Source organism: Pristiophorus japonicus, chromosome 4 (genome assembly GCF_044704955.1).
Source record: "Pristiophorus japonicus isolate sPriJap1 chromosome 4, sPriJap1.hap1, whole genome shotgun sequence".
NCBI lineage: Eukaryota > Metazoa > Chordata > Chondrichthyes > Pristiophoridae > Pristiophorus > Pristiophorus japonicus.
The window spans coordinates 297181025-297195705 of record NC_091980.1 but is presented as its reverse complement, the minus strand read 5'-3'; the positions used below and the strand labels follow the sequence as shown (position 1 = coordinate 297195705).

General features: G+C 43.9%; 1 protein-coding gene across 1 annotated transcript in view; it reads right to left on the bottom strand.

The window, feature by feature from the left end:
- Positions 1-557: 557 nt before the first annotated feature.
- Positions 558-14681, bottom strand: part of vipas39 (VPS33B interacting protein, apical-basolateral polarity regulator, spe-39 homolog) — a 51434-nt gene continuing 37310 nt past the window's right edge. Inside the window, exons 15-20 of the mRNA XM_070877580.1 lie at positions 13637-13678; positions 8789-8878; positions 6967-7053; positions 5823-5912; positions 3103-3207; positions 558-829 (exon numbers count right to left, since the gene is read on the bottom strand). Of these exons, the coding sequence (XP_070733681.1) occupies positions 809-829; positions 3103-3207; positions 5823-5912; positions 6967-7053; positions 8789-8878; positions 13637-13678 (435 nt within the window). The 3' untranslated portion in view covers positions 558-808. The remainder of the gene's footprint in view (positions 830-3102; positions 3208-5822; positions 5913-6966; positions 7054-8788; positions 8879-13636; positions 13679-14681) is intronic.

Sequence of the window (14681 nt, the reverse complement as noted above, 5' to 3'; positions counted from 1 at the left end):
CCACACAGTGATGGGAAGGAAGGAAAACTAAAGTTTCCCTGCTCTCCCCCAACCCACTCTCATTCACCTCTTAAGACCCAAGACAGGCCAGCAGTGGTGCCTTGCACTCGAAGAAAATAATAAACCATTGTGCGAATAAATAAATGAAGCGCAAACGTAGCAAGGCATAGTTTGAGACTTTATTAAAAAATGTATTCTTAATGAGTGGCATTTTTTTTCCAGTTTCTGTGCAACCTATATGTTCCCCCTCATTTATGTTGGAATAATATACAGGTATTGTATTTTTTTTAAACTGTTATTGGGGAAAGGGGAAGAAGAGAAGGAAAGGGTCCAAATGAACAGACAATAAATATATTAATTATTCTCTATTTTGTTCCTGTTTCTAGATGTCATCAGTCAGGCCAGCTAGCAACATTTACTGGCTAAAACCAAATTCCTGAAGTTCAGTTAACCCCTTGTCCTCAGTATTTTGACACTTTTAGCTGGGGGACCTATATTTCCCCCATGATATGTGAGCCATGCCTCCTTCCCCCCCCCCAGCCCCCATCCCTCCCCCCGACCCATTCTTAAAAGTCATAACCTTGCAATTGAACAACTTGATACACATGACAATATACAAATGTATGGATAGGACACTTAATTTCTAAGCTCCCATAATTATTAATTGTAATCTCGAAGGAGAAGAGCTCCTACAGTTCTCAGAAGGTTGATGAAGATCACTTTCGTCGCTAATTGGCAGGTTCTCCAACCTCCAGCTCCCTTGGTAATAATGTGCGCAGGATACATTCCTCCACTGGAACTTCGTCCATCAATTTTTCCATCTGATTTGCTGCAAAGTACAACATTCCAAAACTACCATTAGCAACCTGCCAGATACATTTGTTTTTTCAGTTTATTTGTTTTCACATCAAGCAAGCGTTTTAACAGGACCGTAACTGCTCTATTGCTGGAACAGGACTGTTGCTTTAAAGCAGTGCCTCAATTGCAGACTGAGATAGAAACGTAGAAACATAGAAAATAGGTGCAGGAGTAGGCCATTCGGCTCTTTGGGCCTGCACCACCATTCAATAAGATCATGGTTGATCATTCACCTCAGTACCCCTTCCCTGCTTTCTCTATACCCCTTGATCCCTTTAGCCGTAAGGGCCATATCTAACTCCCTCTTGAATATATCTAACGAACTGGCATCAACAACTCTCTGCGGTAGAGAATTCCACAGGTTAACAACTCTCTGAGTGAAGAAGTTTCTCCTCATCTCGGTCCGAAATCCGAAATAGCTTATCCCTTATCCTTAGACTGTGACCCCTGGCTCTGGACTTCCAACATCGGGAACATTCTTCCTGCATCTAACCTGTCCAGTCCCGTCAGAATTTTATATGTTTCTATGAGATCCCCTCTCATTCTTCTAAACTCCAGGCCTAGTCGATCTAGTCTCTCCTCATATGTCAGTCCTGCCATCCCGGGAATCAGTCTGGTGAACCTTCGCTGCACTCCCTCAATAACAAGAACGTCCTTCCTCAGATTAGGAGACCAAAACTGAACACAATATTCCAGGTGAGGCCTCACCAAGGCCCTGTACAACTGCAGTAAGACCTCCCTGCTTCTATACTCAAATCCCCTAGCTATGAAGGCCAACATGCCATTTACCTTCTTCACCGCCTGCTGTACCTGCATGCCAACTTTCAATGACTGATGTACCATGACACCCAGGTCTCACTGCACCTCCCCTTTTCCTAATCTGTCACCATTCAGATAATATTCTGCCTTTGTGCTTTTGCCCCCAAAATGGATAACCTCACATTTATCCACATTATACTGCATCTGCCATGCATTTGCCCACTCACCTAACCTGTCCAAGTCACCCTGCAGCCACTTTGCATCCTCCTCACAGCTCACACCGCCACCCAGCTTAGTCATCTGCAAACTTGGAGATATTACACTCAATTCCTTCATCTAAATCATTAATGTCCATTGTAAATAGTTGGGGTCCCAGCACTGAGCCCTGTGGCACCCCACTTGTCACTGCCTGCCATTCTGTAAAGGACTCGTTTATCCCAACTCTCTGCTTCCTGTCTGCCAACCAGTTCTCTATCCACGTCAGTACATTACCCCCAATACCATGTGCTTTAATTTTGCACACCAATCTCTTGTGTGGAACCTTGTCAAATACCTTTTAAAAGTCCAAATACACCACATCCACTTGTTATCCCTTGTCCACTCTACTAGTTACATCCTCAAAAAATTCGAGAAGATTTGTCAAGCATGATTTCCCTTTCATAAATCCATGCTGACTTGGACCGATCCTGTCACTGCTTTCCAAATGCGCTATTTCATCTTTAATAATTGATTCCAACATTTTCCCCACTACCGATGTCAGGTTAACCGGTCTATAATTCCTCGTTTTCTCTCCCCCTCCTTTTTTAAAAAGTGGTGTTACATTAGCTACCCTCCAGTCCATTGGAACTGATTCAGAGTCGATAAGACTGTTGGAAAATGATCACCAATGCATCCACTATTTCTAGGGCCACTTCCTTAAGTAATCTGGGATGCAGACTATCAGGCCCTGGGGATTTATTGTCCTTCATTCCCACCAATTTCCCGAACACAATTTCCTGACTAATAAGGATTCCTTCAGTTCCTACTTCTTGCTAGACCCTCGGTTCCTTAGTATTTCCGGAAGGTTATTTGTGTCTTCCTTAGTGAAGATAGAACCAAAGTATTTGTTCAATTGGTCTGCCATTTCTTTGTTCCCCATTATAAATTCACCTGATTCTGACTGCAAGGGACCTACGTTTGTCTTCACTAATCGTTTTCTCTTCACATATCTATAGAAGCTTTTGCAGTCAGTTTTTATGTTCCCAGCAAACTTCCTCTCATACTCCATTTTCCCCCTCCTAATTAAACCCTTTGTCCTCCTCTGCTGAATTCTAAATTTCTCCGAGTCCTGAGGTTTGCTGCTTTTTCTGGCCAATTTATATGCCTCTTCCTTGGATTTAACACTAGATCGTCGTTCCTGGCCAGGGGATTTCAGTCAGTTGTCACAAGGGCCTCAGATATTGCAGCCCAGCACCATGTAGGATTTAAAGCCTTGTTTTAGCTTACAGAATTGCTCAGGATATAGTCTATCTTCCTCTGTTCTTGTGAGCTTCTGTCCACTCTGTCTCTGTACAGAATCAGCTGCTGTCGGTCTTTAAGATCCCTGTAGGTCTAAATCGGGGAAGAAAAAAAAAGGTTAAGTTAAAACAACTTTTGTAAACCACTGCATCATTTACTTTACACAAGCCCAATTGATATATGTATGCCATCGATTTAAACGGCATCTTAATTGGTTGCCACTGAATTACTGCCATCTTGTCGTTCCTGCAAGAGTGATTTTGGCCTCACTTTGGCCCCAAGTTTCCACACGCGGCAAAACAGGCGCCCCTCCGCGCCGAAAAAAAACGTGCTATTCTCGAGCGCTTTGCAGCTCGATGTCAGCTTGGCGCGGCGCCCAGGGGGCGGAACCTACCACTCGCGCCGATTTTGTAAGTAGGAGGGGGCGGGTACCATTTAAATGAGTTTTTCTCGTGCCGGCAACCCTGCGCGTGCGCGTTGGAGCGTTCGCGCACGCGCAGTGTGAAGTAAACATTGGCACTCGGCCATTTTTGTAGTTCTTTGTAGCTGTTAAATTTTTAACATTTTTTAATAAAACCACATTGCCCTTCCATGATCAGCACTGAGGCTTCTTGCAGCTTTCTCCCCCTGCCATCGGTCGGGCCCGTCGGGAAACGTCTGCCTCAACTTCTGAGGCTTCCTGCAGCCTTCTCACTGCCTCCCCTCTCCTGCCGTCGAGAATGGCTGCCTCAACTTCTGAGGCTTCCTGCAGCCTTCTCACTGCCTCCCCCACACTGCCGTCGGTCGGGCCCTCACTGCCTCCCCCACCCTGCCGTCGGAAACGGCTGCCTCAAGTTCTGAGGCTTCCTGCAGCCTTCTCCCCGACTGAAAGACCTGCCTGAAGCACTTTCACACAGGTAGGAACATGGTTTATTTCATCTTTTCTTTGCTTATAAATTTTTATTCAGGTTGGAATTATTTGTATAATATTTGTACAAGTATAAATAAGGATTTATTGTAGAATTTAATGACTTCCCTTCCCCTCCCACCTCGTTCCAGACGCCTAATTTGTAACCTGCGCCTGATTTTTTAATGTGTAGACAAGGTTTTTTCAGGCCTACAAAAATCTTCACTTGCTCCATTCTAAGTTAGTTTGGAGTACGTTTTCACTGTGGAAACTTTCAAATCAGGCGTCAGTGGCCGGACACGCCCCCTTTTGAAAAAAAAATTCTGTTCCAAAGTGAAACTGTTCTACCTGACTAGAACTGCAGAAAACTTAAATGTGGAGAATTGCGATTTCTAAGATACTCCGTTCTCCACCAGTTGCTCCTAAAAATCAGGAGCAAATCATGTGGAAACTTGGGGCCTTTGTTTGGTAGCAATCCCCCTACACCAATCATTACCTCCTGGCTGAACCATTCTCAGGCCTCTGTCAATGAGGCCTCAAAGCAGGATGCTCAGGAGGATTTTGCATTCTCAACTCGCCAATTTTGATGGATATTTGGACCTCACTTGCTCAAACTGCCATTGTCACCTTGAACAAGTTGCTGGGGAGCAGAAAGTGTGCTGAAAGGGAATCCCCTTGCTGTGCTGCTCTAATGCACTTCTGGGGGGGGGGTTCATGAAAGGCAGCCACTTACAGTGTCCAAAATGACACCCAGAAGCTGAGTTGATCCATACCATTTCTGACATCGTCCATTGTCTGAAATAAAGTGCAGTGTACATTTCCATTCGCAGCTCCTCACATAATGAAGCAATCCGTGTCCGCAAGCAGCAAAGATCTGGACAACATTCAGGCTTGGGCTATGTGGCAAGTAACATTTGTGCCACACAAGTGCCAGGCAATGACCATCTCCAACGAGAGAGTCTGGCCAACCCCGCCTTCCCCACTTGATATTCAACAAGATTACCATCGCTGATTCCCCCACCATCAACATCCCAGGGACCAGAAACTTAACTGGACCAGCCCCATAAATACTGTGGCAGGTCAGAGGAAGGGGATACTGCACCAAGTGACTTACCTCCTGACACCCAAAGTCTTTCCACCATCTACAAGGCACAAGTCACAAGTGTGATGGAATACTTTCCACTTGTCTGGATGAGTGCAGCTCCAACAACATTCAATAAGTTCAACACCATCCAGGACAAAGCAGCCCGCTTGATTGGCACCCCATCCACCACCTTAAACATTCACTCCCTCCACCACCGATGCACCGTGGCTGCAGTGCGTACTATCTACAAGATGCACTGCACCAACTTGCCAAGGCTTCTTCAGCAGCACCTGCCAAACCTGCAACCTCTACCATCTAGAAGGACAAGGTGCATGGGAACACCACCACCTGCAAGTTCCCCTCCAAGTCACACACCATTCTGACTTGGAAGTATATCGCCGTTCCTTCATCGTCACCGGGTCAAAATCCTGGAACTCCCTCCCTGACAGTAATGTGGGAGTACCTCCACCACACGGACTGCAGCGGTTCAAGAAGTCGGCTCACCACCACCTTCTCAAGGGCAATTAGGGATGGACAATAAATGCTGGTCTTGGCAGTGACGCCCACATCCCATAAATGAATTTTTAAAAAAACACACTTGCTGTTGTGGTCTTTTGTGAGTACTCAAATTATATAAAACACGTCAACCATGGGCACTCTGCATGAACCTGCACCACTGTTCATTTTGTCACTCATCTCCTCCCTAATGTAGCAGTAATACATCCAACACATACTTACATCAATCACGATGTTATGGCACTTGTACTTTGTGGCAAGGTTTAACTTCAGTTCTGGGTTATCCACTAAAGCAACATATTCCTGAATAACCTGGAGAAAAATGTTATAATACAGTATGAAATATTACAGGTGATTGGCAAAAGAACCAGAGGTGACATGAGGAAGCATATTTTTTATACAGCGAGTTGTTGCGATCTGAATGCACTGCCTGAAATAGTGGTGGAAACAGATTCAACAGTATCAAAAGAGAATTGGATAAATACTTGAAGGGAAAAAAAAATTACAGGGCTATGGGGAAAGGACAGGGATTTATTGAATAGCTCTACCAAAGAGCCGGCACGGGCACAATGGGCCGAATAGCCTCCTAGGTTGTATCATTCTCTGATTCTAAGAAACATCCTTTCTTTATAGGGTGGCACAATGTGTTGCAGGAACCCATATATAGTATCACAGACTGGTTGTTCTGCAGGTTTGATATCCCATTGCTAATTTCCCAATCCCCATCACTCAGTTTCAAGGCGGGTTTGACCTTATTCTGAAAACATTAAAGATGATCCGCTGTTTACCATTTTCATATTACAAAATGGAACGTAGATATCACAACACATGTCAAACTATTTGGGGAAAGAGTTTAGACCAGGGGGTTAAAATTAATGGAAGATACAACTGAATCAAGCCTTTATTGCAGTACTGAGAACCCTCAGGCAGATGTCAATGACAAAATGGCAGGAGAACATGTTGGGTTGCCAAGGCAAAAGTAGCTTGTAGCAACAATAGTCATCTGATTCCAAAAACACAATCACATGAACCCAGACCGTGACATTTCCACTCACCAAAATAAGAAACTGCTTTAAAAAAATGACTTCTAGACTGATGTGGGGCAGCAACAGAAGTGTGCTTGAAGCTGGTAACATGAAATCATGGATTGGTACAACACAGAAGGAGGCAATTCGGCTCATCGTGGAATAGTAACTGTTGGCACCACTTTATATATGGTGCTGGGACAGTCATGTGGGCATTAGGAGCATCCTAAAGGACTAACAGCGTTCTTATGCCTCTCCTAGATCGTGACATGTTTTATTCCTACTGGAAGGTGCTGAATGAAGAAAATTTCTCCTCAAAGTATCACAAGCTGGCATCTTACCTCAACTGGAGCGTTGTTTTTGTGCAAAATATCCACAACTCTATGAAATCCAATCAGGGCTTTCTTCTTGGTATAGCCTAGCCAATTCTAAAACAAAACACAAAACACCTATATATCATCTTTTTAACAGGGAGAAAGGTGGTTCTAAGGGAATTGAGTGACCATTGTGATGGCTTGTGGGAAAATATAACTTAAAAAAAAATTACTTCCCAATTCTTGGCAAAAAATAACCAAAGATGGAACGATGCAGTAAAAGTATAATTCACTGAAAATCATCTTGCCAGGCTCTGAAACTTAGTTTAATGGAAATAGTACCGTCCTTTTTTTCTAAATTTTAATTCTGCAGAAGAACAATACCAACTGTAGATATTGGCCCCCAAATCCCCTCGATCTTCTCTTATCCCATTGAAGGCCATGGAGGAGATAAAGGTGAGTGGGCAAATGTATGGCAGATGAAGTATAATGTGGATAAATGTGAGGTTATCCACTTTGGTGGTAAAAACAGAGAAACAGACTATTATCTGAATGGTGACAGATTAGGAAAAGGGGAGGTGCAACGAGACCTGGGTGTCATGGTACATCAGTCATTGAAGGTTGGCATGCAGGTGCAGCAGGCGGTTAAGAAAGCAAATGGCATGTTGGCCTTCATAGCGAGGGGATTTGAGTACAGGGGCAGGGATGTGTTACTACAGTTGTACAGGGCCTTGGTGAGGCCACACCTGGAGTATTGTGTACAGTTTTGGTCTCCTAACTTGAGGAAGGACATTCTTGCTATTGAGAGAGTGCAGCGAAGGTTCACCAGACTGATTCCCGGGATGGCAGGACTGACATATCAAGAAAGACTGAATCAACTTAGCTTGTATTCAGAAGAATGAGAGGGGACCTCATAGAAACATTTAAAATTCTGACGGGGTTAGACAGGTTAGATGCAGGAAGAATGTTCCCAATGTTGGGAAAGTCCAGAACCAGGGGTCACAGTCTAAGGATAAGGGGTAAGCCATTTAGGACCGAGATGAGGAGAAACTTCTTCACCCAGAGAGTGGTGAATCTGTGGAATTCTCTACCACAGAAAGTTGTTGAGGCCAATTCACTAAATATATTCAAAAAGGAGTTAGATGTAGTCCTTACTACTAGTGGGATCAAGGAGTATGGCGAGAAAGCAGGAATGGGGTACTGAAGTTGCATGTTCAGCCATGAACTCATTGAATGGCGGTGCAGGCTCGAAAGGCCGAATGGCCTGCTCCTGCACCTATTTTCTATGTTTCTATGTGCTGACTGAGCCAATCCAATGCGAGTGGACTGGAAATTGAGAACATAATGGGCATTCAATCTGAAGGAAGTTGATGAATGCTGACTGCATCAGGTCGGATAAGATAAGGTATACAAGGTTATTGATATGAAGAAGGAACAGAATTGGAGAGAGAGAGGGGAGAGGCCTGGGAGACCTGTGAGTTAATGGGAAAAAAGTATCAGAGGATGATTCATCAACTACAGCCCAGATAGATGAAGTTGAGAGGAAGTTAGATTGGCGGGAATATCGCCTTGGTGCGAGGCAAAATGATAGTCATTTTTATTTAAATCAGATGTGGCTGTAGTGACAACAGTTAGCCATAGGTAAATGTACTTCACATATACATATTTACTTAAACATCTACCACCATTCAATAACCAAGGAAGGAAAGCACTTACAATGAGCGATAAAACCCAACATTTTACCAACAAACACACAAATAGGTTAAAGCAGTAACAGGACACATTCTGCTGTAATTACAGGGGAAAAAAGATATTGTGATACAAATTATGACTTTTTACAAAAAGTTACCTTAGTAGTAAATAGACTATCAACATCTTTCCAAGCCTTCAGTTTGGCACGAGCTGCTAGTGTAGTGAGTAAGTACTGCTTGTCTGAAATCTAAAATACAAGCAGAAATAATATTTTCTATTATACACAAATACACACACAGATTCACACCTAGCTAAAAATAGTACATAAATCATTTCCAAACAACAGGATTTTTTTTCCATCGAGTCTCTTGTGAAACACCGTGGGACATTTTTCCACGTTAAGGGCGCTTATATAAATTCAGAGTTAGAATCATAGGACCCAAGTTTGGTGAAACCTAAGTTCCGCCCAAGTACCATCCAAAAGACCTCTAAGATCCTGACGGTTGAAGTTTCGTGAAAAAATGTGGGAAAGACCGCCCAGCGGCAAAAATGGGCCTTGCAAGCCGATTCTGGGCGGCAGCGGGCGTTAGCTCCCATTCTGGGCAGCAAATGAGATCCTCGGCAAAGTACCGCGAGGAGTCGGGCCCAGGGAGGGGGGGGGGAACTGATAAAATTAAAAGTTTTCAAAACAATTTAAAAAAAACACCACAAATCCTTCAGAGAACCCCATCCACCTAAATCCCTGCAAAAGAAATAAAGAAAATAAGTGCTCTAACCTTTTTTTGCAGGTCTTCATACGTACCGTTCAGGTAAAACCTGCCTCCACGGACTTTTCCGCTGCTGGAGCGGAGGACCGCCTGGACCAAACTGAGGACACAGCGGGCGGGAGGACTCTTGTGGACGCTGCACACCGTGCACGCCAGCGGACGGTACCCAGCGGTCTTCTCTCCCCGCCGGCGTGAGGACAAGACGAAACTCGCTTGGAGGGGAGAACGCCCAGAAAACATTGAGACCGCCGGCGGTGAGTTGACCAAACTCGGGGCCCATAGAAACTTATAGTACAGACAGAGGCCATTCGGTCGTGACCATGATGGCTCTTTGAAAGGGAAATCATGCTTGACAAATCTTCTAGAAATTTTTGAGGATGTAACTAGTGGAGTGGACAAGGGAGAACCAGTGGATGTGGTGTATTTGGACTTTCAAAAGGCTTTTGACAAGGTCCCACACAAAAGATTGATGTGCAAAATTAAAGCACATGGTATTGGGGCTAATGTATTGATGTGGATAGAGAACTAGTTGGCAGACAGGAAGCAAAGAGTAGGAATAAAAGGGTCCTTTTCAGAATGGCAGGAAGTGACGAATGGGGTGCCGCAGGGTTCAGTGCTGGGACCCCAGCTATTTACAATATACATTAATGATTTAGACGAAGGAATTGAATGTAATATCTCCAAGTTTGCAGATGACACTAAACTGGGTGGCAGTGTGAGCTGTGAGGAGGATACTAAGAGGCTGCAGGGTGACTTGGGCAGGTTAGGTGAGTGGGCAAATACATGGCAGATACGGTATAATGTAGATAAATGTGAGGTTATCCACTTTGGTGATAAAAAACAAGACGACAGATTAGCTGAATGGTGACAGATTAATAAAAGAGGTGGTGCAACGAGACCTGGGTGTCATGGTACATCAGTCATTGAAAGTTGGCATACAGGTATAGCAGGCGGTGAAGGCGGCAAATAGTAGGGGTTTTGAGTATAGGAGCAGGGAGGTCTTACTGCAGTTGCACAGGGCCTTGGTGAGGCCACACCTTGAATATTGTGTAAGTTTTGATCTCCTAATCTGAGTAAGGACATTCTTGCTATTGAGGGAGTGCAGCAAAGGTTCACCAGACTGATTCCGGGGATGACAGGACTGACATATGAAGAAAGACTGGATTGACTAGGTTTATATTCAATGGAGTTTAGAAGAATGAGAGGGGATCTCATAGAAACATATATAATTCTGACAGATTGGACAGGTTAGATGCAGGAAGAATGTTCCCGATGTTGGGGAAGTCCAGAACCAGGGGTCACAGTCTAAGGATAAGGGGTAAGCCATTTAGGACTGAGATGAGGAGAAACTTCTTCACTCAGAGAGTTGTTAACTGTGGAATTCTCTACCACAGAAAGTTGTTGAGGTCAGTTTCATTTGATATATTCAAAAGGGAGTTAGATGTGGCCCTTACGCCTAAAGGGATCAAGGGGTATGGAGAGAAAGCAGGAATGAGGTACTCAAGTTGCATGATCAGCTATGATCTTATTGAATGGTGGTGCAGGCTCAAAGGGCTGAATGGCCTATTCTTGCACCTATTTTCTATGTTTCTATCCCACAACCCCATAACCCTGTAATTCCTCATCCTCCAGCACTTGTCCAACTCCCTTTTAAAATTATTTATGGAACCAGCTTAAAAAATTCTCTTATTAATTGTTCTTTATTCCCTAATTTTGGCTGGGATTCCAACTCAAGATCGCCTACATTTACATTCTTACATGAGACGTATGTGTTGTTTCCCCCGCGCGGCCCCCCTCCCCGTCTCAAAAACTGAGGTCACCGCTGATAGGAGAATTCAAACAAGCTACATTCAGACAGGCTGTGAAAATTCACAGACCCCAAGTCAAAGCTGCTACGCGCAACTCAGCATGTTGCATTAAGTCATCAATCAACTTGACATTTTAGGACCTTGGGTAGCGAGCCAATTAAAAGGTTAACAGACTATCAATTGAGCCAATAAGGTCAAAGAAGGCGAGTTATTTTCTGTAAATTGAACCAGGTATAAGTACAGCCATTTTGGCCATGTGGTCTCAGAAGGACAAAGGCCTGGCTTAAAGCCAAGAGCTTGTTGCTGCTGCCAGAATAAAGTTACATTAAAACGACATTTCATTGTATTTCATTGGAAATTAAGAGATCTAACAATGCACTGCAAGATCTGTACCACATGTGGAGGAGAATGCATCACTGGCACATCAGCAACTTCCTAAGCTAACTCTGTTTATACACCATATGCATTCCAGTTTCACGTTAGTAAGTTAAAATAAATGAATATTGTGGAGTTCTGGCCCAGTCTATAGGTGGGATTTTGCTTTCTGCACAGACTGCACTTGTGTTAGGAAGGCAAGTTTTTCCTTAGACCATGCTGATCCTTGCTGGGGTGACAGTAGGGTTGCTACAGCTGGCCTCAGCATCTCTGGTACTAGCGAATGAAGAACAATACATAGCCATGGTCACCACTACTGATTGCTATTCTGGGAGTGTGCATGTGTGGACAGCTGCTCCAGACAGGATCAAGCTCAGATATAGTGCCTACCTGCAGGGCCGGATTAAGGGCCTGATGAGCCTGGGACAAACTGATCCAAATGGGCCTATAGTTTTGTTTGTTCATATTCATTACATTACGTATATGATTCTGGTTCTGAGTATGAAAACATAGGCCAATATATTCAACAATGAACGCATATATATCAAATATAATAACAAATTACTATGGTGGACTTATACTATAATATATATTATTAATCTAATATATTATATGTGAACATATATTTTATATATTAAATATATTATATAACACAGTTAAACAATAACACAGACAAATAGTAAAGATCTTGTCTCTGCAAAAATAGGTATGTACACGTTAGGCCAATAAACAATATTTTCCTCGATCTTGTTTTTCCTCTCTTATTGTCTATTTTATTCAGCCTATTTGGGAGTCCTTATATCTTTTTCCTACATTTATTTGGTGGGCCTATGTTCTTCGGTGGGCCTGGGGCAGCAGCCCCATCCGCCCCAGGGTTAATCCGCCCCTGCCTTCCTGAACGCCCTGATTGTCACAGCTCACCGCAACATGTTGGGATTTCTGACTACTCAGCCACAAAAGGTAACTTGGTGTAACGAATGTTAATAATGCTACAAGTAGTGTTAAGATTTCGCTCTCAAGGAGTTGGATTTACAATACAGCAGGGCCGGGAAATGTAGATTACGATTCGGATGTGGTGTGCTTCAGACAATAAAATTCAATTTGGATATTTCAGTGATCATTCACACCCGTTCCATTTGAGCTGATTCAAATACATTTGAGCTCAGCGGGGTTAGTTCCCGGGGCAACTGGGCAATATTCCCCTTCCTGGGGTCAGAATTTACAAAACAAAACATGTTCAATGTCAGTCAGGCCTCTCGCAAAGGCTCCGAGAAAGTAGGTCTGGGCCTGAGCTGAGAATTATAATGCAGCAGGTTGGTTTTCCCAGCTAGCAGCTGACCTGAAAGAAAATATTCCTTCCACTCTATCGTTACAGGAAGCGTTGCGGGCGGGAATTGCTACTTTTGTTCAGTCGTGTATATTCTGCAAAATAAACCAGCTTCTCGATTTGTCATTGACCAGAGTGTTCATCAATGCCGACTACTGTAATATTGGAGAAGCACTCGTGGGGTGAGAGCTTATGTTCTCTAGTTCATATGAAAAGAGGGGGGGCGCATTACGACACCGTTGTTGTTATTATGCCGTTATATAGGTAGATATTAGGCAGTACGCGTTAACTCCAGTGGAATTCATGTCCGCCTGAGCAGGCAAACAGAGCCTCGTTCGAAAGATGGCACCTCCGACAGTGCAGCGGCTCCCTCAGTACTGCACTGGAGTGTCAACCTACATTATTTGCTCACTGGAGAGAGTTCTACCCACTGAGCCATAATTATAACTATATTGATGTTTGTTGTGTTTTGGGTTGGCTGCTAAAGAAAGCTGACAGTGAATTGCCACTTCTCACCTCAGGGAAACAGCACTGAACTTCGACATGTCAAACTGGGGAGGGTGAGGGAGAATTTCTCAGCATTTTCCGTCCACAGATTAAATAGAGAGGATGGAATCAATGACATGCTACGTTGTACATGGTCAGTGGAATATAGGGTCTTGTTGGGACCAATGTCTTTTTCTCAATGAATGCTTTCTTATGCTCTGCTGTAAAGGCGCAATACTTACTTTGAAGGTTATTTTCAAATTTGCTGGGCTACTGAACGTTCCCTGAGAAGAAATAAAATGAGAACACGGTTAGGATTACAAAGTACTTCATTTTTAAGTGAGGACCAGAACATTTCACTACATAATGTTACAGATTCTACCACACTGCCCACCCCACTCACCACGAGTGGTGGCAGCAGCGTTCTCATCTCTCACTCTTACCGTACAGAAGAGATTTACGAGGGGTAAGCCATTTAGGACCGAGATAAGGAGAAACTTCTTCACCCAGAGAGTGGTGAATCTGTGGAATTCTCTACCACAGAAAGTAGTTGAGGCCAATTCACTAAATATATTCAAAAGGGAGTTAGATGAAGTCCTTACTACTCGGGGGATCAAGGGGTATGGCGTGAAAGCAGGAAGTGGGTACTGAAGTTTCATGTTCAGCCATGAACTCATTGAATGGCGGTGCAGGCTAGAAGGGCTGAATGGCCTGCTCCTGCACCTATTTTCTATGTTGCCAAGACTGGAGAATTTTAGCTATGAGGAAAGATTGGATAGGCTGGGGGGGGGGGGGGGGGTTTGCAACGGAGTTGGCAGAGGGCAGACTGAATTGAGGTGAATAAAATTATGAGGGGCCTTGATAGAGTGGATAGGAAGTACCTATTTCCCTTAGCAGAGAGGTCAACAACCCGGGGGCACAGATTTAAAGTAACTGATAGAAGGATTAGAGGGGAGTTGAGGAGAACATTTTTCACCCCAGAGGGTGGTGGGGTCTGGAACTCACTGCCTGATAGGGTGGTAGAGGCAGAAACCTTCATTGCATTTAAAAGATGCTTGGATGTGCACTTGAGATGCTGTAACCTACAAGGCTACGGATCAAGAGCTGGAAAGTGGGATTAGGCTGGATAGCTCTTTTCCAACCAGCGCAGACACAATGGGCCGAATGGCCTCCTTCTATGCCGTAAATTTCTATGATTTTCCGCCCGTCCTCAACCTTAAAATAGCCTTGCCAATTTACATAATCTGGACTAGAACTGTAACCGTATTCTGTATTAGGCAAAGCCCA